Source organism: Pelobates fuscus, chromosome 5 (assembly GCF_036172605.1).
Source record: "Pelobates fuscus isolate aPelFus1 chromosome 5, aPelFus1.pri, whole genome shotgun sequence".
NCBI classification, from domain to species: Eukaryota; Metazoa; Chordata; class Amphibia; order Anura; family Pelobatidae; genus Pelobates; species Pelobates fuscus.
Window position 1 is genome coordinate 280,878,684 of NC_086321.1, and position 27,908 is coordinate 280,906,591.

General features: G+C 38.8%; 1 protein-coding gene across 1 annotated transcript in view; it reads right to left on the reverse strand.

Moving 5' to 3' along the window:
- TRABD2A (TraB domain containing 2A) overlaps nt 1-27,188 on the reverse strand; it is an 87,379-nt gene extending 60,191 nt beyond the window's left edge. Inside the window, exons 1-2 of the mRNA XM_063457286.1 lie at nt 27,084-27,188; nt 875-1,435 (exon numbers count right to left, since the gene is read on the reverse strand). Of these exons, the coding sequence (XP_063313356.1) occupies nt 875-1,435; nt 27,084-27,188 (666 nt within the window). The remainder of the gene's footprint in view (nt 1-874; nt 1,436-27,083) is intronic.
- Nucleotides 27,189-27,908: the final 720 nt, after the last annotated feature.

Consider the following 27,908-nt stretch of genomic DNA (forward strand, 5'->3'; position numbering starts at 1 on the left):
GTGGCATAACCATGTACATATTAATTCAGTGCTAAATACAGCATATTTACCATGGACTTGCTTAGTTAAGAAATCCATAAGGTTAATATTTCTTATTTTAGAAGATGGCTCTTACTTACATAACTTTTTGAGTGAAAATATCAGTGGATACAATCATACATTTTGGAAAATGGTTCACGAACTACAACTAGCCAAATCAATTGCAACCACTTGAAAAGATTTCTATTGTTTTTTATATATATACACATTTCATTCATGAATCATGGGAGTTGTAGTCCAGCAACATCTGGAAGGCGGGAGTTTCTCCATAGTTTAAATATATATATATATATTATTTAGGAAATATATCACAGACATATCTTATTGTATACCAAAACAAACTGAATATGAAATTTAAAAAAAAAACATATTTCTGATAAACCATATCCTGATTATTGTAAGTTATGTGTATATCATGCATCTTGCTTATTTATTCTTGATAGTGTCAGTGATGTACCATGTTATAAAATCTAGGGACTCACTTGCCCCACCATTTAGCAAAGTATATGAGAAAGCATGGTATATTTACACTATGGAGATACTGAGTGTTTTTGTACCAGATAACATCATAGCTTATAGAAAGATCTGCCTTGTTCCAAAAGTACCCAGGTATGCACCTTGACACATTTCAGATTTTGCTCATAGGCATTTGATGTAGGCCAAAGTTTTTTTTTGGCATGGCGACGATGTGGGCAATATATATATTTGTATATTTCTTTATTGTTGGGGGTTAAGAGAATATATGCATGTGTTCTTCGGCAATAAAATAAATTAACCCAAGAACTAGTATACTACTAGACATGCAGTAACATCTTAATTATTCCAATGACCTTACCTGGGAGAAGTTCAACCCATTCAACGGATGACATTGCTCTTCCACTTTTTCTACTGCTCCTGTTCTTTTCTTGAGACGCTCAGCTTTCTGAGCAAGGTATAAATCCAACACTGGGACCCCTCTTGCCTTAATATCGATCTCCGTCAAAGAATTCACCATCAGCATTACCCATACAGGTCTTTTTCTTTCCCAATTCCCAGCTATCGCATTGAATAAATAATCCGCATAAAGCCCCTTCCCCCTTTGATCTGGAGTCATCCAAGAGGGCATCATGAGTTTAACGTATTCTAAATGGCGTTTCAGTCTGCGATAAATGTCCCTAGGAAGGACACTTTGTAGGTTTTCCCCCTGAGGCAACATCTGGCAACTGGTCAGAGCAGAAATTGTGTAGGGGTCTGTCAAGTCCAACTCAAAGTAGACAATATTGCTCTGTTGGAATGCTTTCTTGGAGTTCTCTGGGATAAAATCCCAAACCCTTGTATAAGGAACATGAATAGTGCCAAAGAAGTATGAGGGAGGGTCACGTTTTATAGTCCAAAGAAAGGAGTTTAACTGGCTTTGCTGGAACAGAAAAATAAAGATTAAAAAAGTAATGAGAGACAAATTCTGCATGAAATATTTATTTACACTTCATCTATTTGGTGCATTAAAAATGGATCATCTTTAAACTACAATATTCCTTACTGTGAACATGTAAAGAAGAGACGTGTTATATGAACTTTGACTAGACTTAATAACAAACAGTTCAAATGTTGCTATAGCCTTTACAGACAAATGGTATTTCAAGACAGGTTTGTTTTGGCAGATTAATTGCTCCACTGATCATATTGAAAATCACCTATAACTATAATGTTGCTATAAGATACTCTTTTTTTTCTTTGAAAATTAAATTTAAGAATTTCCCAGGCATAGCCAGGGCATATATTGCACTGGAGATTGAGAAACAGAAATGTTTAAAAGGTTTAAAAAGTGTCTAAAACAGGCTTATCCAAACTCCAGCCTTCCAGATGTTGCTGAACTACAACTCCCATGATTCTCACCGTATCTATTTCATTCATAGAATCATGGGAGTTGTAGTCCAGCAACATCTGGAAGGCCGGAGTTTGGGGAAGCCTGGTCTAAAAAGTGGCACAAACATGTAAAAGGGGTGAAGTCAATAAAGCAATGTGCCTGCTGATTCCACTGGTTTCCATGACGACTGTCCCAGTTTTAGTACTGTAGACTAAATTTCTTTACACTTTTATACATAAGCCCAAATGTTTGTGTTCCTCCTCATTTCTCTAGGTTTTCTCTAGGCTGACTGTCAGATGCAAATGTTGGAGCTTAGAACAATGATTAACAGGAAACCAAGAAACCAAGATTTCCTTTTAATTTCCATATATATATATATATATATATATATATATATATATATATATATATATATATATAAAGTTTGTAAAATATAATGCATAGTATTAAAAACCATGGGAAGTGACATTCCCCTTTACTGGGTTTAGCAGTTTACAACAATAGGTGCAATGGCAGTAGCTGTAGTGGGCTTTCGTACTTCAGCGCTACCATTCCATATCTACCAAGTGCCCCTATTTAGGATGGACAGTCCCTAATTTGGGCTCAAATCCCTCTTTTCTATCTCAATGTCCCTGTTTCCATATTGTTGGTGTGTCTGAGTGTCTAACAGCAAAAAAGCATTAGTACTCCCAAAATTGTGTCTTGAAACTAATTATGTATTATGGTGTTTAGAAATCAGTCTCTGTAAATAAGATACATTGTTCTTGTTCTAAATTACTTTTTTATTTTCTATTAAAATTTCATTTTATTTGAATAAATAGTTTTTAGTAAGTCACCTAAAATTTATCAGAACAGAACTTGAAATAAAACTGTCCCTCTTCGTCCATTTGAAATGAGGTGTGCCATTCTGATATGTCTGTGGGCATCCTACATATGTAACATTCTTCCCACCAAGCAGGATAATCCTAACTGATGAGCACATTATTGTCAGAGCATCCTAGTAGAACAACCACAAAGAGCAAGTTAACTGGTTTTAGGAGGGTACGCTTACGTGTCATTTAAAGGAACACTCAAAAAACAATTTAGTGGACATACCACAAATAATAAATACATTTAATTTGTTTTGTATGTTTTCTTTGGGTGTATATGACATGTTGGCTTTCAATAGCTGAAGATCTACTATCTACTAGCTACTGCAAGTGCTCTCCTCCCCTTTCCTTGCAAGGCAGGTGCTCTGAGAATCTGCCTAAAACTTGAATTTAGCTGCATGGATTTAAACTACCAGGAAGTAAAAGGACCAACTGTCTGATTGACAGCCGTCGATGTGTAACAAGGTGCATTTTAATGTTCTGGTTTCTATTGTAATCTGTAATTTTATTAAATTAAAAAACGGGATATGTGCTTCACACATGCAAGCTAACAATATTTAACACAGAAAGTTATAACAGAACCCCTAACGTCAATTGGAAGAGTATGGCGTGCAAATTCCATATGTAAACTGGGATTTAATAGATTTTGTATGGAATGTTCTGCTTCCTTTCACCTTTGAACTCCATCTGTTTACGTTTCACCTAATCAAAACCAACTTTTGACAACTGACCAGGCAATGATGATTAAAACAGAGGCAGGAAAGGTTCCGATTTTAAAGACAGTAAGTATAAGGACTGCAGCGTTAACGAACGACCATTTAGATAGGTGTTGAGTGTGATCTTAATTTGTGAAATTGTTTTCAGGTATTGCAAAGCAATGTTTTAAAGAATATAAATGTCAAATATCCCTAAAGAAAATTAATTAAAAAATAATGCATGAAAAAGGGTTGGCGCAACCTTTAAACCTTTCGTACAACCAGTATGGAACTATTCTCTTACGGCACTTGAAATGTTAAAACCTCCATTTATTGCATTGCAGATTGCTCAAGTTCTCACTCACTCCATTTTACCTTTAATCCTGTCCATGACCTACAGATAGAAGTCAAATTGCTTCTGACCTGCTAGTGACCTCTGTCCCCAAAGCACCGCCAGATTGTCATAGAAAAGAGAGAACAGCTGTTAGGACTAGGCCTGGTGTTAAAGTTCAGCTTGGGAGACTTATGCTTTTTGGACGGCATCCAACATCTGTCACATGTTTTCACACACTCAATTATATGTCCTAAAGACCTTTGCTTTGAGGTTTTAATAAGGGCACTTTTTTTTTTTTTTGAAGAGACCTCTTCTTACATAAATTTGCCTGACACTTTCGTTTGCCTTTCAGTGTTCTAGTTAGCACTGCGTACAGCACTATGGCGTTTGCTGGCGCTATATAAATAATAATAAAATAATAATAATAACTGCATTACCCGTACATTTTAGTTGCGTCCATATTTTTCAATTTTTCACTTCATCTTTCTTAGTTTAATAATTCACAACTGCATATAGCTATGGAGTAAGAGAAAATAATGTTTTCTACCTGTCCCTCAAATCTCCTTTCAGAAATTATAATAAAATATGAATTGCAGACATTATAGACTTTATTTTCATTATTTTTCATTAAGGGCTTTTTTTTAGAATATGCTCGTACAAAACAAGACGCCCATAGAATAACCAAAGGGACATACTAGGCACCACTTAATCTTATTGGTCTTGTTTTAATGAGCTAAAAGAACACTTATTTTAATACCTCCTAAAACAAAAGTAGCTCTCGCTATTGTCTAAGTTATTTATGCAAATGACACATTTCCTAGATTTACAACATTCTGTTAAATAAAAAAAGATATAGAGAAAAAATGTTTTTTACAAAGAGCTTTAAATTTACATCATACGTTGATTCAGAGCGGTACTCCTAGAAAACGAACTGTGCTCTTATTTTTATTAAAAATGTGGAAGAGGACAAAATTGAGCCAATTATTTCATTATATGTTGAGCAGAAAATATATTAACCCATAAACGACTTCAACTCTATTTTCTACATTACCATAGTTTTCTAATCATTTATAATATTTTTTTTTTTTTTTAAGTAGGTCAAAATGACTTTTTGACTCATGTTTCTATTCTCTTGAGAAGGAGAATAAGATTTTAAACAGCCATTACCCATTGAATATGGGACAGATAAATACTAATTTTAGATAATTTCAGTGAGGGAAAAAATTATTTGATCCCCTGCTGATTTTGAACGTTTGCCCACTGACACAGAAATGATCAGTCTATAATTTTAATGGTAGTTGTATTTTAACAGTGAGAGACAGAATGACAAAAAAAAAACAAAAAAACAGAAAAACAAATGTAAAAAAAGTAATAAATTGGGAGCGGAGCCAACGCTTGAATCCTCACAGGCCTTAACAAAATCCCCTTAAATCATCGCCCAGAAACGCCATCCAGCCTTACCACCCCTGGAATCGACTTCGGGAAGCCACCCCACACAATTAGATGCCTTTCCAGTACGCCCAGCGACAAAATAAGCAGAGGCGCAAAACTGGGGCCTACCAATCACCGACGCCACAAGGCCTGGAGACGTTGCTTGATCACTTCCTTGAGGCACAGGGCCTAAGCAAGCCAGAACCAACCGCACTACCAGGCACCTCGAATTAGAGACGCTGGACACAAAAGCCCGACAGAGACATAGGGGCCATGCTCCAGAGCCCAACGCCAACTACAACAACACAAATGGAGACCCCACGCAAGGAAGGGGCACCAACAAGAGAACCGCTCAACGGGGGCCGCGAGGCAGTGAATGAGCTCGACACTGAATCCTCCTTAAGCCTGCAACATGCTGACAGCTCGGCCCGACCACCAAAGGGGATCTTAAAATCCTCCTCTCAGACCTACGCAAAATGATGGCAGCTGACCTGGCGCCCCTACGAACGGAGATCCAGGCTAACACTACACGCATTAAAACAATAGAAGAAGACATCATGGATGTCAGCACCACAGTGAATCACCTGAACGATGAGATCCCGCAACTTCACACTTACTACTACAACCTGTCCCAACGCCTGACTGCCCTTGAGGACCAACAGCGCCGCAATAATATAAAGATCCGCGGCATACCCACCACAGTAGTGGCCGAGGAGCTGCCACACTACGTCAGGAGGCTGCTTACCTCCATCCTCTCTCCCTCGGTGGCCAAGAAAATCACCCTGAACGGCATATTCCGGATCACAAGCACGGCTAAATCCTCTTCAACAGAGCCGAGAGACGTCATAATTAAATGCACCTCAACGCTGGATAAAGCGTTGCGGGGGAAAACCCCACTGACTTTTGAAGACTCCTCACTTAACTTCTTCAACGATCTATCCAGGGCAACACTACAATGATGCAGAACCCTGGGTCCAGTCACTACTCACCTCCGATCCTCAGGTGTGACTTACCGCTGGGGAAACCAGGGCACCCTACTAGCGAACTGCAACGGAGCTACATACATACTCCGGTCCCACACGGAACCATCAGCGTTCCTGGCAGCATTGGGCCTCTCCACACCTGATACCTCCAGCTGCACAAGCTCCTACAGAGACATTAAACCCTAATAATGCCATCACATTTGTGCCGAGGGCCGCAACAAGCACTGCCACAGGGACCTGAACACCCGGAACAGAAATACTAAGGCCCCAAGAAAGGCATAACAACGCAAGGCAAAGGATCACACCTGCTAGCTCGTTTTTTATAGTTTGCATAATGTTTGAGAATAATTGTCTTTTTATTTAAAACTGTATTTAGCCAGACACTGCATCCTCCCCATATTCAGCAACCCACAAAATTTCACCTACAGTAGCAAACGGGCCACAGCACACACCCACCAGTCCTGAGCACAAGCCCGCACAGGTGCTGCACTCACACAATCACCCCCCCCCCCATGAGCCTTAGACACTGGGGTAAACCTTCCCACCAGACCTCTTCCTGGCCACTCAACAACCTAACCACAGACCAATTAAATGTACCCAAGATAACCGGCCCCTCTAAACAGGCCAGCCAGAGGCTCACGAGCAACACGAACCACCATGACATACTACTACAGCACATGCGCAACACACTTATGTTCACCTACAGATACCTACTGACGCATAGCAATCTAAACACCCTAGAAAACCTGAGTTACCACACTAACACATCGTATTATCCCCACCAACGTTCTAGGACAGTTTCCTCCTATCTATAAGAAAAATGTGCCATGAAACTGTCATATAATGACTATCTTGTTAACATTGCTTTGAATACCTTATTTGACTGACAATATGTATGGTTAATCTTGAGCACTACAAAAATAAAGAATTAAAAAAAAAAAGTTATAAATTGATTTGCATGTAAATGAGTGGAATAAGTATTTTACCCCATCGCCTTAGTACAGCTTGTTGGCAATCACAGATTGTTTCTTGTAGTTGGCTACCAGGTTTGCTCACATCTCAGGAGGGATTTTGTCCCACTCCTCTTTGCAGATCCTCTCCAAGTATTTAAGGTTTCGGGGCTGATGTTTGGCAACTCGAAACTTCAGCTACCTCCACAGATTTTCTATGGAATTAAGGTCTGGAGACTGGCTAGGCCACTCCAGGACCTTACTGTGCTTCTTCTTGAGCAACATATTTGTTGCTCTGGCTGTGTGTTGGGTCATGGTTATGCTGGAATACCAATTTCAATGCTCTGGCTGAGGGAAGAAGGTTCTCACCCAAGATTTGACAGTACATGGCCCCGTCCATCGTCCATTTGATGCGGTGCAGTTGTCCTGTCCCCTTAGCAAAAAACACCCCAAAAGCATAATGTTTCCACCTCAATGTTTGACGGTGGGGATGGTGTTCTTGGGGTCATAGGCAGCATTCCTCCTCCTCCAAACAAGGCGAGTTGAGTTGATGCCAAAGAGCTCGATTTTGGTCTCATCTGACCACAACACTTTCACACAGTTCTCCTCTGAATCAATCAGATGTTCATTGGCAAACTTCAGACAGGCATGTACATGTGCTTTCTTGAGCAGGGGGACCTTGTGGGCGTTGCAGGATTTCAGTCCTTCACGGCGAAGTGTGTTACCAATTGTTTTCTTGGTGACTATGGTCCCAGCTGCCTTGAGATCATTAACATGATCCTCTCGTGTAGCTCTGGGCTGATTCCTCACTGTTCTCATGATGATTGAAACTCCACGAGGTGAGATCTTGCATGGAGCACCAGACCGAGGGAGACTGACAGTTATTTTGTGTTTCTTCAATTTGCTAATAATTGCACCAACTGTTGTCTCCTTGTCACCAAGCTGCTTGGTGATGATCTTGCAGCCCATTCCAGCATTGTGTAGGTCTACAATCTTGTCCCTGACATCCTTGGACAGCTCTTTGGTCTTGGCCATGGTGGAGAGTTTGGAATCTGATTGATTGTTTGATTGCTTCTGTGGACAGGTGTCTTTTATACAGGTAACGAGTTGTGATTAGGTACTCCCTTTAAGAGAGTGCTCCTAATCTCAGCTTGTTACCTGTATAAAAGACGTTTTGGAGCCAGATACTTCTGATTGATAGGGGATCAAATACTTATTTCACTCATTGACATGCAAATCAATTTATAACTTTGTTGACATGCGTTTTTCTGGATTTTTTTTGTTTTGTTATTCTGTCTCTCACTGTTAAAATACACCTACCATTAAAATTATATACTGATCCTTACTTTGTCAGTGGACAAACGTTCAAAATCAGCAGTGGATCAAATACTTTTTTCCCTCACTGTACATGTTTTGTTTTGTTTTTCTGAAAAGTCACTGCTTTTTGAGGGATTTCACTTTTATTAAGTGTCATGATAACAAAATATGAGGAATCCTATTAAAAAGTAATTCCTTGAAAAAGTGTGGGAACCCTGGACCTCTAGCGACTTAGCCTGAGCGAGCACAAACACAGGTAGGGAACAACTGACTCAGTCTCCACCCCTCACGGGACAGTCCCAGACAAGGTCCTACTTGACTTGGGATCATATAATCTCATATTGTATGGCGCTGACATCCCCAACCTGATGAACTCTCTAATATCTTCTCTCTCTCCCTTTTTCTTTCATCTCTCTTTTTCTATGTCACTCATCCAATGGGAAACTCGACACGACAGCCAGTAAAAGAGTAATGAACAGGCACAGGGCGTAGCCCATCATTGTTTAGAGGCCACCTTGGGGAGAATGGTGACACAAGCCCCATCGGAGAGGTAGATAGATACAAATGATATTGTAAGCAACGTTGAATAGTTTGGTTACATAGTCTTCGGACTTTATTTACAGTTGTATATTACAATATATAAAAACAAAAAACAAAACGAATGTGTCTTGACAAACTGGAATGCAACGCTACACACGATAGAGGTGAAAAAAGCTATGTATCAATGCCAAGAAGATTGATCGAAATTGCATAACACCGGCAATATTTATTGTGTTCTATGTATATGTCAAGTGCTTCACTCAAAAAAAAAGTATTTTTTAAAAAAAAAAGTAATTCCATGGCCGGTTGTGTGTGTGTCGGTTACCTGGTTAAGAGATGGTAGCAAGGCGCATTATGAGAAGAAGGATCTAGCCAGAGACAGTGTTATGATCTGGACAATGTTCAGCTGGGCATTTACCTTTGGCGGCACTTTCAGGAGGGCAGCAAAAAACACTGCCCTTTCCAAGTGCACTGGCACTTTCATAAGGGGCCCAAGAGCTCGCCTGCTGGCCACTCTAGGGCCTCCCTGAGAGAGATGGCTATTAATATTGCAGGCAGGTGGTGAGGGAGAGCCGTTCTCTGAGCTCTGCCTGCTTAGCTCCCTTGTGCGCCTAGCGATGATACCGGAGCCAGAATATGACATCCCTCCTGCTCCCGACATCACTTAGCAGTGCGCAAGGGAGTGGAGCAGAAAGATTACAGCTCCCTTACCTCCCCTATTGAAGGCCTTTCCGCCCTCCCACCCACCGAGGTGCACAGGATCACAGGAGCCTTGGAGCCTGCACAGCCACCCAACCAGCCCAGCACCTACACTGGACCCTAGGGACATCAGACCCACTGGACTCCCCCAGTAAATAATCCACTCCAGCTTTCCCAAAGGTAGGGTAGCTGGATGGATTTAAATTAAATTAAAAAAAATAATAACAATTTGTGAGTTTGTGAGGCAATGTATGTGAGTCTGTCAGTATTAAGTTGTGTATGTGTCTGTCAGTGAATGTGAGTGTGTCTGTCAGTGACGGCAAGAGCTGCTAGATGAATCACAACTTGAATATCCTTTTTTCTAGGCATGGGTATGCATTTAGTTGTTTATTCATGTTCATCAGCAGTGATTTACTTTATGCCTCATTGTATAACATTTTAAAATGCAAGTATCGGATAATGTTTTGTCGAAAATGGCATTGAGGGAGACATTCAGTTTTGTTATGTGCCTATTGACTGCACAGAATTATTTTAAACTGCTTTTGTTTTCTTTAACCACAACATGCTGAAATGTTGTTCCTACAAATTGGCTTTTGATCAACTTGGATCACAAAAATGTCATTGCAGAAATTAAGATGAAAAGAAAAAAACAAGTGGCTGAAACGTAATGGAATATGCACATAAATGTAATTCTCCAACTTTGCAGTTTTTTATTCCATTATACGATCAGTAAAGTATTTGTCAACACAATCATACTATTTTCATTTTTTTTTATTGGCCATGAACACCATGTTTACCTGTGCAACGTGCAAATCTCATAGCAACGCACCTTGAAATGTATTTTTAGATCTGCTAAAATGTGGCCTTAGTTTGCTTGATTTTATATTCATATTATCATCAATTTAGGTTTAGTTAGATTTTATATACTTAAAGAGCCCCTAAAGACACCCAGATTATGTTAGAGAAGGAGTTGCAAGATGCATGCACTGTGACACAAAAAAGGGTAAGTAAATCTTTTTTGGGAGTAGGTCCTCTAATCTAAATAGGCAGTATTAGAATCTAGTGTTAGAAATATATATTTGTATTCTTAATGCTACAATGTTCCTTTAAGACAGCTGCCTTTAGAAATAAACCATGCAGGAAAATGTTGTTGAATATACCTAGTTTTATTTTGATTGCGCCCTAGAAATCTGCATTTTATAGTAGACAAAGGATTGCCATTCATTTATTCTCATATACTTAATTTCAGATTCACTGACCATAAACTGTATTCTGATGGGATAAACACACCAGGCAGCCAATCAGAATAAAGCTTGGTTTCATCCCGTCTCTGGCAGCTTTTTCTAATATTACAGCCAGTGGCGTACACATGACCCATGGGGCCCCGGTGCGAAAATTGATCAGTGCCCCCCCCCCCCCCCCGCTTACTCTGCGCGGGCCGGGGCAGCAACACATGGCGGCGGGCACCTGGTCGCAGGGGTTGCAGGGCTGCGACCGCGGTATGTACGCCAGTGCATGCAGATGCACACACACTTAAAGGACCACTACAGACACCCAGATCACATCAGCTCAATGAAGTGGTCTGGGTGTCAGGTCCCTCTAGTTTTAACCCTGCAGCTGAAAGCATAGCAGTTTCAGAGAAACTGCTATGTTTCACTGAGGGTTAATCCAGCCTCTAGTGGCTGTCTCACTGACAGCCGCTAGAGGCGCTTCCGCCATTTTAAGACACTGAACGTCCATAGGAAAGCATTGAGTAATGCTTTCCTATGGGCGGTTTGAATGCGTGCGCGGCTCTTGCCGTGCATGCGCATTCGGAGCTGAGAGGCGGAGGGATCCCCAGCGCCAAGGGAGTCCGGCGCTGGAGAAAGGTAAGTGCTGAAGACACACACACACACTCTCACGAACAAATGCATACACACTAGCTTACAGACACACACATTTACTGACAGACACACTCAGCGGCAGACATACATACACACTCACTTACAAAACATACACTCTCACTGACAAACACACACTCACTAACAGACATCAAACAGACTCACTAACACACACAAACACTCAGTAACAGACACACACAGTAACACACTCACTGACACTCACTAGCAGACACACACACTCTAACACAAACACCAACACTCACACTAACACACACACACACTAACACTCACACACACACTAACACACACACACTAACACACACACACACACTAACACACACACACATTAACACTCACACACACACTAACACTCACACACACACACTAACACTCACACACACACTAACACACACACACACACACACTAACACTCACACACACACTCACACACACTAACACTCACACACACACTAACACACTAACACTCACACACACACTAACACTCACACACTAACACACTAACACTCACACACACACTCACACTCACACACACACTAACACACACTAACACTCACACACACTAACACTCACACACACACTAACACTCACACACACACTAACACACTAACACTCACACACACACTAACACTCACACACACACTAACACTCACACACACACTAACACACTAACACTCACACACACACACTCACACACACACTAACACACACTAACACTCACACACACACTAACACACACTAACACTCACACACACTCACACACACTTACACATGTTTGTTTTTTATTTAATCCCCCCAGCCTCCCTACCTTTTGGAGTGCTGAGGGGATTCCCTGGGGTCCAGAGGTGCTGCTGGGCTCCGAGGCGGGCAGTCAGGTTGGCCGGTGCGCGAGGGAGCACTCTCCCTTGAGTGCTTCCTCTTCAGCTCCCTCGCGCGCCGCGTAGGGATGCCGGCGCCGGAAGATGACGTCATCTTCCGGCTCCGGTATCAGTGCGGTGCGCGAGGGAGCTGAAGAGGAAGCACTCAAGGGAGAGTGCTCCCTCGCGCACCGGCCAACCTGACTGCCCGCCGGGTGTAAGCAGGGCCAGCCTTGGGGGGCCCTGAGGTGGCCGGCTCCTGGGGCCCCCAGGAGAAGAGGCTGGCCCAGTGGGTACATACAGGGTCGCAGGGGCGACCCTGGTATGTACGCCACTGATTACAGCAATACAATGCTTAACAAGTAAGTCCAATAGCTTCTTCATACAAGTGTTATGGAACTATTCTTCCTGGACTACAGCAGTTAAAAGAACACTATAGCGTTAGGAATACAAACCTATTTCGCTAATGATATATTGATATGGTGTGGCCTGTCCCTTACTTAATAGGTTCTCTCCACCTCAGCTCTTGAAAACGTTAAAACCCATTTGTACTCTTAACTCCTTCTAGCGCTGAGGCCTCTTCCTCCAGCGGTGTCGCAGCGATGGGGGACCTAATGTGCATGAGTGGCACTTGCCACACGTGCATTAAAGTTTCGACCATAGGGAATTTGAAGAGAAGCATCCAACATGCTTTCACAGAGTCACAGACCGGGGAGCGCCTCTAATTGATGTCTCTGAAACAGCAAGTTTTACATTGCCGGGTTAAGAGGACAGGGGCTCTGCACCAAGATCACTTCAATGGGTGCCTATAATGTCTCTTTAATATAAAAGTAATTTACAATATATTAAGACATGGCTAAAAGTTTAACATTGGCTTGTAAAGTGGTGTTGTCTGCGTGAAGGGGGAAAATTTAGAAAAAAATAATAATTTGTAATTATAATTTTAAACAAAGTGAGCGCTCCCCATCACACAGAAAATCTCAAAATGTTCGAATTTCTACACAGTTTTTTTAAACATGACTGGACAAATAAACATTGCCACATAACACTTTACAGTGTTTCTTGCTAACTACTACCATAATGCTCTCATGTAATCCTTATCAATGAATTGCATAAGGCCTATTAATAGTGAAATCAATATAAATGCCTATTAAATATAAATGCCTATTAAATAGTATCTTTGTTAGCTATTTTCAATTTTTGTTTTTCCCTTTAAGTTTTTCTTCTCCAATTTCTTAATTTGTTTCCGTCCTTTTGATTTTGTTCCCCTATAGCAACTCTTTCATGATCAGCCTTCCGTTTTCTTGTTTGTGCTGTCTTTGGAATGCTTACTTCCAAATATATTACTCTACTACAAGGTGTCTGAAAGTAAACACGCATCTTTACAGATATGTAATCTTTTCAAACTTCCCTAAATCCTCACAGGCATGACTTTTTCACCTAGTGTCGCAGTTTTGAGGACACAAAAGAAATTCCTGGAAAATGTCAAATTACTAAACAAGACCATCATGAGCTGATTAGATACAAATATTTAATGGCGAGAGTGTAAGGTTACTCTTTTGGAAGAAATGGGGGATATTGTTATGCAAAAACGGAAAAAGAAGTAAGGGATAAAAAGATAGAAAATCCCGATAGAAAGAGGAGCAACCCAAAAAATTAAATAAAACTTGACTTTTATTAAAATCCTTAAGAATTTGCTGATCAAGTGATGATTATTATGAATCCATTACATGGAAAAAAATAAAATAAAATTGCAAGTATTATTTTTGGGTTGCTCCTCTTTCTACAAGGATTTTCTATATCTTTCTATCACTTACTTCTTTTTCCATTTTTGCATAAAATTAGGACCATCATGAGCCACGCTTCTGACCAATGAAAGTGTTCCTACAGAGAGGAGCATGTTCAGGCCTGTCTGGTGGACAGGTTGCACACACAAACCTTTTTCAGGTGTACATCCAGAGTCAACATTCCATTGAAGTCCTGACACACCAAAGATATAGTAATACTACATTCCTAGAAAACTTTGCCTCATTGCTTTCCTATAGGGTTTTCTCTGACCTCTACATGCATAGAGTGAGGATGTCTAGCATCATTTTATGGAGTCAAAGTACTGCAATGGTAAACATTGCAGGACTAAGGTGGATAGGGAAAGTGCACCCAGACCGCTTCAATGAGATGAAGAGGTTTTGGTGCCTATAGCATCTGTTTAAGAGTGTACCTGCAAACTTATCCCCATTTGAGTTCATTCTTCAATTAAAACAAGCAAATGTTTAAAAAAAAAAACAAAGAAAGAAATACTTGCTTTTTAAAGTACAAACCAAAAACGATTTTACATACATTACAGACTTAAAGCTGGAAGTAATTTTATAGGAATATGTAATTTCCTTTAAAATAGCTTCAGGGATTAGCTGTCACAAATACTTGTGACTAATTGGATCCAAATGTCTCTTTACCTAGCAGATGTTGGTATACATTTACAGGTAATTCAGGTAGGAAAAACAGGACTTGGATTTTAAACTTTTTTTAGACATATGGTATCAAGATGCCTCGAGCAAGACTGAATAGTTATAGACTCACAAAATAAATACCATTTTAATGACTGAAGTATATTTCCTTCAATTTTGCTACATGCAAGGTGAAAATATATAATCTCCTAGGATTTAACAATCTAAACTGGCAGCTAATCTAATTGTGAAACTTGATAAATACAATGGATGGCACTGATATCCCAGTATATTCTGTATGTGTTGATTTAGCATCCTTGGATTTAGTGGCAGATAGTGACCCTAAAGAGTTATTCCTCCAGGTTCTAAATATTTTCTACCAGCAAACCGAGCTGAACTAACACTTAGTTACAATATATATCATGCTACGGCCTCAATTTAATATTATACAGAAGAGACTGTAAATCCATGTTTATTTTTTTTTGTAGATAAATAATTTGAAAAGTTTGTGATCATTTAAAAAGCTATTTTGATGTGAAATAATTAGCAAATATAGGAGTAAGGACAATAATAGAGGAATATTGTAAGGTAATCATACAGTATTATTATTATTATGTTATTATGTATATAGCGCCAACAAATTCTGCAGGGCTTTACAGTTGGTGGACGAACAAGCATGTAGTTGTAACCAGACAAGTTGGACACACAGGAACAGAGGGGTTGGTTGAGGGCCCTGCTCAATGAGCTTACATTCTAGAGGGAGTGGGGCAAAGTGACACAAAAGGTAAGGATGGTATTAGACTAATGAAACTTGCAAGAGAGGAATCAGTCGTAAGCTATTAACAGTTTAATTGATACGCTTTTATAAAGAAGTGGGTTTTTAATGATTTTTTTGAAGGAGACTGGGTGAGCATCTAACAGAGGAGGGAAATGAGTTCCACAGGAACGATGCAGGTCTTCGAGAAGTCTTGAAGGCGAGCATCAGAGGTGGGAGTACAGACAGAAGATAGACGTAAGTCTTCAGCAGAGCGTAAGGGCCTAGACGGGACATATATGTGTATTAGGGAGGATAGAAAGGTAGGAGCAGCATTATGTAGAGATTTGAAAGCAAGAACCAGAATTTTAAATTGAGCCCTATATCTTAAAGGAAGCCAATGTAGGGACTGACAGAAGGGTGAGGCGTGGGAGGTGCAGGCAGACAGGAAGATGAGCCTCGCTGCCGCATTCATTATGGACTGTAACGGCGCTGGTTGGGAGCACGTAAGACCACTGAGACGTGGATTACAGTAGGCAAGGCGAGAAAAGACAATGTAATGAATCAACACCTTAGATGCATCTGGCGTGAAGTAGGGTCGGATACGCGCAATGTTTTTGAGATGGAAACGACAGGATTTGGCGATAGACTGAACATGAGTCGTGAAGGAGAGGTCGGAGTCAAAGAGAACACCTAGGCATCGAACCTGCGTGGTGGAGCAGATGGTAGCACCGTTGACTTAGAGGGAGACAGACACAGGAGTAGCAACACTTGATGGAGGAAAGACCAGAATTTAAGTTTTTTTCAAGTTGAGTTTAAGGAAGTGGGCAGCCATCCAGTTAGAAATAGCAGAGAGGCAGTCAGAGACACTAGTCAAGAAGGACGGGGAGAGTTCAGGAGAGGACAGATAGATTTGCGTATAATCCACATAGAAATTATATTGGAAGCCAAAGAAGCTAATGAGTTTACCAAGAGAGGTAGTATAGATAGAGTATATCTGCAATGAGGTGCATTGCACAGCTGGTAGACCTGTGTTTGTCTATGCTCCCTCTGACCCCATCACTCCCTAAACTTCTTGAGAGTAGAAGCATAAGCAGCCCCGTTAAATCAAAATTAGGAGGTATTTAAAAAAAAAGAATATGCTAAATAAAAAAAAATTATGGAATAATAGAATTAAAATAAACAGAATTAATAAAAAAAAAAGAAAGCTATTACATGTGTCCCTTACTAAAGAAAAAGCTTAATGATTTAGAACAGGCAGTATTTTGAAACACTGCACAGACAATGTCCTTGTACCATAATCGCTTCAGCTAAATGAAGCGGTTATGGTCCTTGGTGCAGCTCTTTAAATACCCCTGTTGGAGGCCTGGCTGACTAAAGAAAAGCCATGTGTTGACTAAGAAAAAGCCAGTAATATCAAATAGTATTTGTCTTAAAAAGTATTTTTTTTTTCCTAAAAATCCTCAGGGCTTCTTCATAACAACTTGTTTCTTTTACAAATGCAGCAAATTTAAATCCTTTATATCAGTGGACTACAGCTGCACACAGAAAAATGACACTTCACTTTTATAAAAGTAATTATGTGTAAATTATATTTGAGGTATAATTTTCCCTTGAAAACAAAAAAGTGAGGATCTTTCAATATATCTCTTGCAATAAATGGAATCCTGTGCTAAAATGTTTTAGAACTATATATACCCCAAACTGCAATTACTAAAAAGTCAGAAACAATTTATTTTTAACTGATTAAATATAACCACCAAATATTCTAGCGCTGTGTTGTAGTTATATTTCTGTAAAAGGGATACATGTTTTCCTCAGTATCATTGTTGGTATTGTACATTAAGTAATCAAACAAATTACATATATCATATAAAAATCTTATCGATTATCAAAAAAGCATAAAAACCTTATTACTGCCTGTGTTTTGCTAAAAATCTCAAATGATTGCAATTTGGAAGATATCTAATGGAACATTAGATTAGGAACATTATCAACCAAAGTCCCTCTCAATCAATGAATATACACTTCTCACAGCAATAAGTTAAGTGTTTCATTGCTTTCTCAACTATTAGCCGACTTAACTTACAGTCTCTCCAGTGTAGACTATCTTGTCATGTTACCACCCCTTTCTATGAAACTGGCCCTGCCTTGCCCTCCCTCATTGAATTTATTGCCATTAGAACTGGGATAAGAATCAACTTACTAGAGGAGTAATCATAGCAACTACAGGTCACTGACTGACAGGTATATTTTTTATAAAAACCCAAATATGAGAAATCACCATAGAAACCTTCTAATTGCTTAATTTTTATATCCCAATCCAAGTTTGGGAAAACAGTAATTACTGCATTGTTCCTAAATTTGTATGATGTGCCATATAATCTGTTCCCTAATAACAAATTGATGAAAAATATGATGCAATAGAGAGTGTTAATGTTCATTGAGGACATTGATTACAATCCGATCTGATTTTTGTACAAAAAGCAGATACTTTGACCATAATTAGAAGAAGAAATGATTCAGACCACCATATTGTAGTGGACCACACAGAAGCAGTGCTTGCTCTGTTTCTGAGATAGATAGATAGATAGATAGATAGATAGATAGACAGACAGCACAGTGATTATATTAGTCTTGTCTAATTTTGCTATTTTTCAAAAGAAACATATATGTCTATGTCTTAATAAATATTCATATAATTAATTTGCATATTTCCATTATGATATGCAGGTTAAATATATTTTTCATTATGAAGAGCATGTTTTAGATTAAAATGGTTCAACCTTTGTTTGCAGGTAGAAGGGAACTGCTCAGAGCATCCCTCTTACACTATCACTAACTGTGTTTAAGTCACACAGGGCCAGAATAACGACTCATGATGTTCATCTGTCCTGTCTGACAGGGAGCTGTGAGCTGCATGCAGTAAGTGGAGAGGGCAGAGGCTAAAGTCATAGCCTCCATTTTTAGCCACTATTTGCACACTACTTGGAGCGCCCAGTCAGACTAGGCAGGGGAACATAAAGATCTTCTATCACGGAGTAGTGGGTTAGAAACTGTTGTGGACATGAAATATTATCCTGATTTCTTTTACTTAGTAAAATGTCTATATACTTTATATAGTTCTTGATCAGCATTTATCGTTTCATATGATTTACCTAAAATGGCTGCTAGGGCCAGGGAGTTTCCCTTAGTCATCGAATAACACCCTTACTAACAAGATGGCGCTGGAATCTGGGGGAGACCCGCAAGATGCCAGTGACATCACACCCGGTAGGACGAGCAATGAATCAACCACTTAACCCCTAACCAATTATTGTTGTATAAATCAATGTTATCTCTGACAATGCTCGTGATGTAATTTTGCTTCATAAGGGGCATGCCACCCCCTCTAATAAACATTCATTAACCTGAAACGCGTGTCCGGTGTGAATTACTTCAGGGAGCGTGCATGCACTGTTTCTTTAATTTGGCAAGGGGCAGATACACAAAATAATCAATTTATTGATTGATTTCCACTTCAGAAACATACAAAGGGAAATGGGGTGACACACAAGTAGTGTTAAGAGACACAAAGGGGGTAAGATTTTAAAATACCCACAGAAGAGATGGGGGTTAACAGATGCACAGGGGGTAACTATAACTCTCAATATTCCAAATGGACAAAGTGGGACACTTTAATTTTAGAGGTGTGGCCATGGGAAGGGTTATTCTTAGACATTTTAGGTGACTTACTAATAAAAAAATATGCGACTGAAATGTGATTTGTAACAATATATCTTATTTACACAGACTGATTTCTAAATACATTTATTGCAGTTTAAAGACACATTACTGTGAGTATTATTGCTATGGAACTCTGTTATACACTCAGACACACCAACATTATGGAGTTCCTAGATAAGAGGGGCATTAGGAAAGAATAGGGAAAGAGGAATTTGTGCTCCAAAAAACGACTGTCCCTCCTAAATAAAGACGCATGGAAACTATGGGTAAGGGTTGGTTAGTAGAAACACAAGGACATCAGTGGTGTATTTTGGATTTGTGCTGCCCTAGGCAAAACTAAGTTCGGGCACCTCCAAAATCGAAATTTGCCCCCCCAATTCATGTCAAGGCCATTTTTTTGACTGACAGACACATGCCCTCATTGATACATGCTCTGATATACACTCACTGACAGATACACAGTCATTGGCACACACTGTTTAAACAACACACACTTTTACTGACAGACACACACTGACAGACCCACTCACTGACAGGCACACACTTTTAGATACACATAAAATTACACACACACACTGACACACACTCACAGGCACACCCATTCTCACTCACAGACACACACACTGACAGCTACACTCACTCACAGTAAGGTGGACAGCCCAAGGACACGAGGCAAACAAGGCATTTGTCTGGGAGCTTGGGGTGGCATTTTTTGGCACCCCCCCTGAAAGTGCCACCCTAGGCAAATGCCTTGTTTGCCTTGTGGTAAATACATCCCTGAAGGACATACAAGGGGGCAAAGGGTGTCAGGAAATGCACACAGGAGGTTGAAGGTGTGTGAGAGGACACAATGAAGGAGTAGAGGAACACTTACATTTTTACAATTCTGTACAAATATGTACCATAGAAAATCTGAGTAGGTGAGTCTAGTTGATATAAAAGTGTCATTTTAAGAACAACAGCCCTGTAAACAATAAATGGAAACCCATCCAAGTAGAAGGTCTACTAAAAGTAAACAGTGTGAAATCCCACAGTACAGCAGAGATCTCTATTCATAGAACTCCACCAGAGTGAAACCGGAACTTAATTACGGACACTCAGATTACTGGCAGGTGCAGGGAGCACTATTGTAGTACATTATTAAGCTGAATGAACAATACAGATTGCCTTTATACCTGCTGAATAACAGTCCACATTGTCAATGTCTTTATAATGCCATTCATGCATGCAAGGATTTTCAAACAGGTAGAGTGAAAAGGAAGTGAAAATAAAAATAAAGATAGGTTAGGAGAAAAAAAAAGTTAAAATAATAAAAAAAAATTATAATTCAATTCTGCACCTTGCTGTTATAGTAATGTTCACAGTCTATTCTTTTTAGTCTTTTGTATATATGGAATAGGGCGCTTGAATTGAAGCATTTCCCCAGAGCTGAGTAATTTTACACTTACATAGTAAATAAAAGTGTTTTTAAACAATCATGGTGTATTATCAGTTCCTCCAGGGATGCCAGTAAAGCTAGTCCAATTGTGAAGCTAACTATGGGTTTTGTAAGATAAAAGATAGAACAAGCAGGGTGAATATCCGTTAATTAAAATGCAAATGGATACAGTGATAATGGAAACAGGAGATAGCATAAAAGAAGGTAATGAAGCAAAAATGGCTGTGTTAAGAGAGTCCGGCCTCCTGTGATCATTGGCTGGAGATAAAGAGGGGTCAGATTGCATTGAAAGAGGTGCTTGGAAAAGAGATGACAGTTGGACTAAAACAAACAATCTCACAAATAGGGAGAAGACACAAAGCACACAAAGGTCTTGCACACTTCACAAGGTTTTATCTCTGCTGACTGGATCTCATTAACTAGATCTGCAAGCAAGGCTATTTACAGCTAACAAATACCATAATAGCAATTAGCTCATAATTTATACCACTGGTATGTTTATTCCAAGTTCTCCTCTTAAAGGCAACATGTGGGACATACATCACACCCATTTGTGCAGCTTTATTTATCCAACTGTTACAACAGGACTGGCTCACAGTGGATAATGCAATGGGTGACATTTATAAAGCAGTTGCACAAATTTCACTCTGGTAAAGATATTATTTTAGTCTGTAGTGTTTAACAGTTTCCTATCAGCTTGGACAGGTCTGAAGCCTGTGCTCCCTTGCCACAGACAGATAATTATACATTTTCTAGCTGATGGTGGCTACACTGAGCAATGTATTAAGCAAACTTGGCCTGTGTCTGGCATTGTAATGGGCAGCACTAAGCTGCAATAAAAAATAATTTAATGTATTCAGTTATTTTTTATTAATTGCTGCCTGTCTGGCTGATACAAATGTTAATAGTGTTGTTTTTTTAATGGTTTGCATTGATTAGAAAGGGAGATACAATAACAGGGAACATAGATGAAGTCACACACACGCGCGCGCCATACCTACACATTTACTTACACACACATTTATGGTTTGTGGGGGTTGATTTAGCAAGGAGGTGTTGTAAGGAAAGGTCCGGCAAAAAAAGTGAAGAGCACTTAGGGCTTTAGGGTAGCACATACATCTAATGCATCACTGTCTACAACATGTGGCTTTGACAGTACTTCTGTTGCCTAATCCTAGAACAAAAGGTTATATTGGTCTGTGTGTGATCTGGTGCAAAGTGTTACATGCAGAGCAATCACCATAGAAACCAAATGGAATGCCCCAGCTGATTGCTCCACTGGTTTTACATATGGCTATTGCATTCTCCTTTTCTGAAAGGTCACAAACGGTGCAATCATCACTTCAAGATTACTACTGAAGTCCAGAAGGAGTGACAATTTTTATGATTAACCATTTGTGAATTAAGTTAATTAAGTTTTTAAAAAGCCAGTATGTAAACATATATAAACAACTCCTGTGCCACTATGTTGTGTGTTTTATCCACATATCTCTCAGCATCTAATGGGCAGCTGACTACTTCTCTAAGTAAAAAAATAAACGAGTTAATGAATAGTCCATAACATTGAAACAAGTAATGTAGATGGTTGTGGTCTCCACAAACACTAGAAAAAAAAGGATGGGGTTGACCAACTATCATCCATGTGACATTTCGGCTTGGACAAATTTTGTTCATTCAATTGTTTCAGGAAAAACGGTTCGAATGAATTAAAACGGCGTGAAAAAGGGCCAATCAGTTTACAGTGTATTTTGCAGTACATGGATAGATGCATTCGGTTCACAGATCAAATAAGAAGAAAATACCAATAGAGGGACAAAAAGGATGAGCAGTACAAGATATATATATATATATATATATATATATATATATAAAACATTATTATTATTATTATTAATAAATATATTATATATAGATTTTTTTGTTCTGCTCATCGTTTTTGTTCTGCTCATCTGCACCCTCTTTCTGTCTCACTTGATTGGCGAATAAACTCAATATTTAGTGGCTGTCCCCTAACCAATCGTATTTTTCCCTCTGAATTATCTAATTTTTGGCGCCATGGGTGGAACTCTATATAAGAAAACAAACAAAACTGCCCATTGTCCCTGTTGTTTATTTCGTGATATGTGCTTTGGAGTTACGGATTTCGGACAACCCACTAATCGACCAGAATTCAGATGTATTGCAGTTTGTTTGAATCCAAAGTCGATAAAACCTTAAGAGGCTGCATGGCTGCTCAAAGCAAGTTCAAGTCATATCATTATTCAAAATAATTATTATACTAAAAAATACAGGGGCTAAAAGCCACCCTCCTGCACCTAAAAGGTAGGAAACAGGAGGGTGACTAAAACATTTTGTATATGCGTGTGTTTGTATGTATGTGTGTGTGTTTGTATGTATGTACATATGTGTGTATGTCTATCTGTCTATATGTATGTGTCTGTGTGTGTGTGTGTGTGTGTATGTATGTATGTATGTGTGTGTATGTATATGTGTGCCTGTATGTGTGTGTCTCTGTATATGTGTGTGTATCTGCATGTGTATCTGTTTGTCTGCATGTGTGTGTGTGTGTGTGGGGGGGGGGGGAACCTATGGGAGTTGGAAGGTAGACGTATGGAAGGGTGGCAGGGGGGAAGACATGGCAATTTTTGCACCTGGGCCCCGTGGTTTCTAGTTGCGCCTCTGGCTTAACCCATAAATCTAAGTATGTTTTTTTTTATCCAGATATCATGTTATCTTATCTTGCACTTGCAAACAACACAATCCATGTAACAAAGTGATCTCAATTACTCAATTTATTAAGCTTTCAAAATGATTCAACACTGTTGCAAAGCTTTAAAATGAATTGTCTGCAAAAATCCCCATAAACATTAACGGTGTCTTCTGTTATTAATTTCACTTGGAAAGTTTTCTAACAGTATGGAATCATCTGGAATTACATCGACACTTCAGTTGGGAAATGTAAGGTTATTTACTCCTGATGCCCCTGAGGACCTACCATGCAACATTAAAGGGCACTATGGCTCCCTCTGCCTCCTTCCTCCTTCGCTCTTCCCCTTGTGCAGCGGTAAATAAAGGGTTAATAACTCTTTATTTACTTACCTGACCCAGCCAATTTCCCTCAGGGCTGAGCCTCCTCTGATGCCGACGCTTGACAAGGTGGCACTAATGTGCTTTCGCGGCAACATTAATATTCCAGTAATATTCCGGAAGCGCCTCTGGTGGCTGTCTGGTAGTCAGCCACTAAAGGCTGTCTTAGTGCAGCAATGTAAACATTTCAGGTTCTATAAAACTGCAATGTTTAACATTGCAGCACTAAGTGCAATAAGGACACTGTATCCAGACCACTTCAATGAGCTGAAGTGGTGTGGGTGCCTATATTGTCCCATTAATTAATGTTAAATAAAAACTGTATAAATAAACCATGAGCATCCTCCTATGGCCTCACTCTGTGTATGTATGAAAGTAAACATATATATGACCTTAGTTACTTCGCACAAACACTGAGCTGTAAAATTGGGGTACTTTTTAACACAGAATAAGCAGGGGGGACTACTGAATCACACTGCTTCTCTTTCTACATGCAGAAGGAGTCGTACTCTATCCACAGAACAGTGCTTTATGACTGGAAAACTCAGGGGGCCTTTTGCGTTAAACCGTTTGGTTTAACCCTTTAAGATAAAAGAGCACCTGGGGGCCTCCTGGCACCATAACAACTTCATTTAGATGAAGTTGTTATGATGACCAGAGAGTTCCTTTAAGTAAATGGTTTAAGGACCTCTGATCAGTTTGGCTCTATCTACCTGGCATTTACTTGGCAATAGTTGTGATTAAACAACATAACAGCTATTAAGCATCAACATACTCTCTTACACTCGGACTTTCAAGTGAATAAATCATGTAATGTTTGGATTGGAATAGCAAATTTGAAGACTTTTATCAAAATTGTTCCCTCAAATGTAAATTTACTATTTGAATTGTACTAAGAAGACTCCATACTATGGACAAGTGTTCTAACCCATCAGAGAGGAACATAATGTATGTATATTGGAATGATTAGTTTATTACCTAAATGTGTACAGGCCTAACAGTCTCTCCTGTACATAACTGTAAATACTGTGACAAACATACTTGCTTTACTTCAAAGTCACTTCCAGAAGAAAATACTATGATGAATCCATGAGAACATTGTTAAGTACTTATATTACCATTGTTAATAAAAGATAATAGTACATCTCTGAAAAATCTCATGTTATGTCATGGGACAAAATCCATCAATCAAACAGCATTGTATTGGACATATACATTGTACATGAGCTCTTCTCACAGCTCAACATGAGATCATTGAGTTGCGTTAGATGTGTATGAAATATTCTCAATACACGTTTGGAATGCCTATATTTAAATTAGGATTAATAATCTATTTAAGACTAGTAAGATTACATATCCAATACAAGCAAAAATAAAATATAGTGCCATTGTGAATGTTATAAAAAGTTTCCCCAGAATTTTCATTTAATTCGACATGCCTCCCAGTTGATGAGGCTGTAGTTGTATGCAGAAATTATGGGTCACACCCAATCAGCAGCTCTAAATACCATGTAAATACTAGGGTCTTTCACTGATGCAGTCCAACTGGTCTCCACCCTATAAGACCTGTTAGACTGCATCAGTGAAAGACCCTAGTATTTACATGGTAGTTAGAATTAGGGTCTCTCACCAGAGTAATTTGTGTCTTTCATACTATGCATATCAGGCTCGGCTAGAGGTCAAAATACCATGAGTCTTAAAAACTGCAAGAAAATTTTCTATTAATCATCAATTATTTTTAAATATTTACTTCTACTAAAGAAGCAAAAGTTTACAGAAAAGTTTACACTCTCTTTCAGTGCGCCATGGTCACAAGTTAACGCCAGCCGTTGAAATTCATTTTTTATTTAAATTTAAATATATATTTTTTAAAATTAGCTTTAGGCCCGGTTGTATATTTGTGCATGTAACTTTTTTTTAACGTAAAATAAGAATGCTACTAATCTTTTGACACTAACAAAACAGACCTCTGAATGCATTTTATATCTTACAAAAAAAAAACTATAATCTTGCAAACTGTTTAAATAAAAAGCAATGTACTGTAACATTGTATTAAAAATGAATAAAACATGAAGCAATATTGCAGAGGCAGGTAAAGTATAATACTTTATTAAATTTTAGATTCTTACAAATTTGATTTTTACAAGTTTGTGGACCAGGGAAAAAAAACACTACACACCTAATATGTATTAATCGTAGAAAGTTGTTGTTTTTTTACGTTTTATGTTTTTATGACTGCAATCAGGTCTTACTGAAATCCATCAGATTCAAGACTAAACCAAGAGAGATGCCATGTTTTAATAAAAAGGCAAACAACTAATATATATATATATATATATATATATATATATATATATATATATATATATATATATATATATATATATATATATATATATATAAATATTAGGAACATTGGTGGGGCTGTTGAATTTAAAGCCCCCTGGGCTTTATTCACTAAACACTTTTGTGACAAACCAATATGCAAAATGAAGACTAAAGCAATGTATTTTTTTAAGCCTGAATATTTCGGCACATCTTTTACAAGTTACTACCAACTTATCAAAACTCACTATATAGAAAGCAAACCTCCTAACATCTATTAAAGATTTTTTCTCTCTATAAATCCCCATTACAGTGTACATAGTTAGAGTCTATCTTCCAGGAAAATGTATCTGTTTTAAAACAGCCATTTCACATGAGTATCATCATTTAAATATTATTTTGAATGTGTCATCAAATAAAACTATTTCCCCAGTTAAACAAAAACCCTCTATTCAAACTTGGATGCTCATAACAACTTCACCTTGAAGAATTTACAGAACTTGATAAACTAGCAAACTGAATAGAAGCCTATCACAGATTAGCACATTTTCCCCAACAATGATGCTACAAAATGAACGTGTGAAAATATGATTTAATATACTGTAACAAGCATGCCACTGATACACTGTAGGTACCCAAAAAGTGGGTAATGATGTGGGAAAGTTCTAAAAGTGGAGCAATTACAACGAGCATTCTTATGTTTCCATGGTGACTGCTCCATTTTAGAACTTTGCTCCAGAATTCTCATCTAAACATAATCACACAGAGCTATGACAGGTATTTTTATGTGATTTTAGAATACTATCCGCTCACGTTAGCCTAATTTGAGTGCTGTGCAACTTTTAACTTACTTTATTGGTGAGTTTACAGCTCCCAGATTCTCTGACACTCTTCAGACTTGCTTTGGCCAGCACCAGGAAAAATACTTGAAAAAATAAATCCCAATGAATGACCATGACGAATTGGGGAAGATGCTTCTTGATATCAATATTGTGCATAAAAAAAAAAATGCCAGCAATTCAAAGAGGACTTAATATGATGAGCCTGTGCTTGATTCCCCTTGGTAGATAAGGAAGTGTGATGTGGGAATGTAGGCTCTGTGCCATGCTTTCTAATATTTACAGAGTCTGAACAGCTTTTTATACTGTGATGCTTCTACACTGCCCAAACGTCACTCACATGCATCACTTCCAAATACTTCCAAGCGTGTGAGAAACTACCCTGTGTAAAACAGAAAGTTGTGGGAGGTGTCAGGGAACTTCTATTCCTCCCCTGTTGCATTTGCCTTTCCCTCTTCATCCAACCTCCCCTCTTAGTCCAACTTCTCCTCCCCCACCTCCCCCCTTTAAGCTGTGTGATCATGTTGGAGGTTGGATGTGTGAAGATTGGAGAGCAGGCAAAACTCCTACCTCACTCATTTTGCCTTAAATTAACTGCTATCTATAAACACATTATATGTGAATAATGTAACCTCACTTTTGGCTAGATACTAAGATCATCATGTTTTGCTGAGTACATAAAACTAGCTTGGAGGCCTGAGGCGTTTTGTGCATCTGTTACAAATATCATCTTTATTATTATTATTAATAATGCAATAATAACCCAGTCTCTGATATTTTGTCCATTTACACTTTTTTTTTATTGTTATTAATTTTGTTGGTTAATAATGCATTACT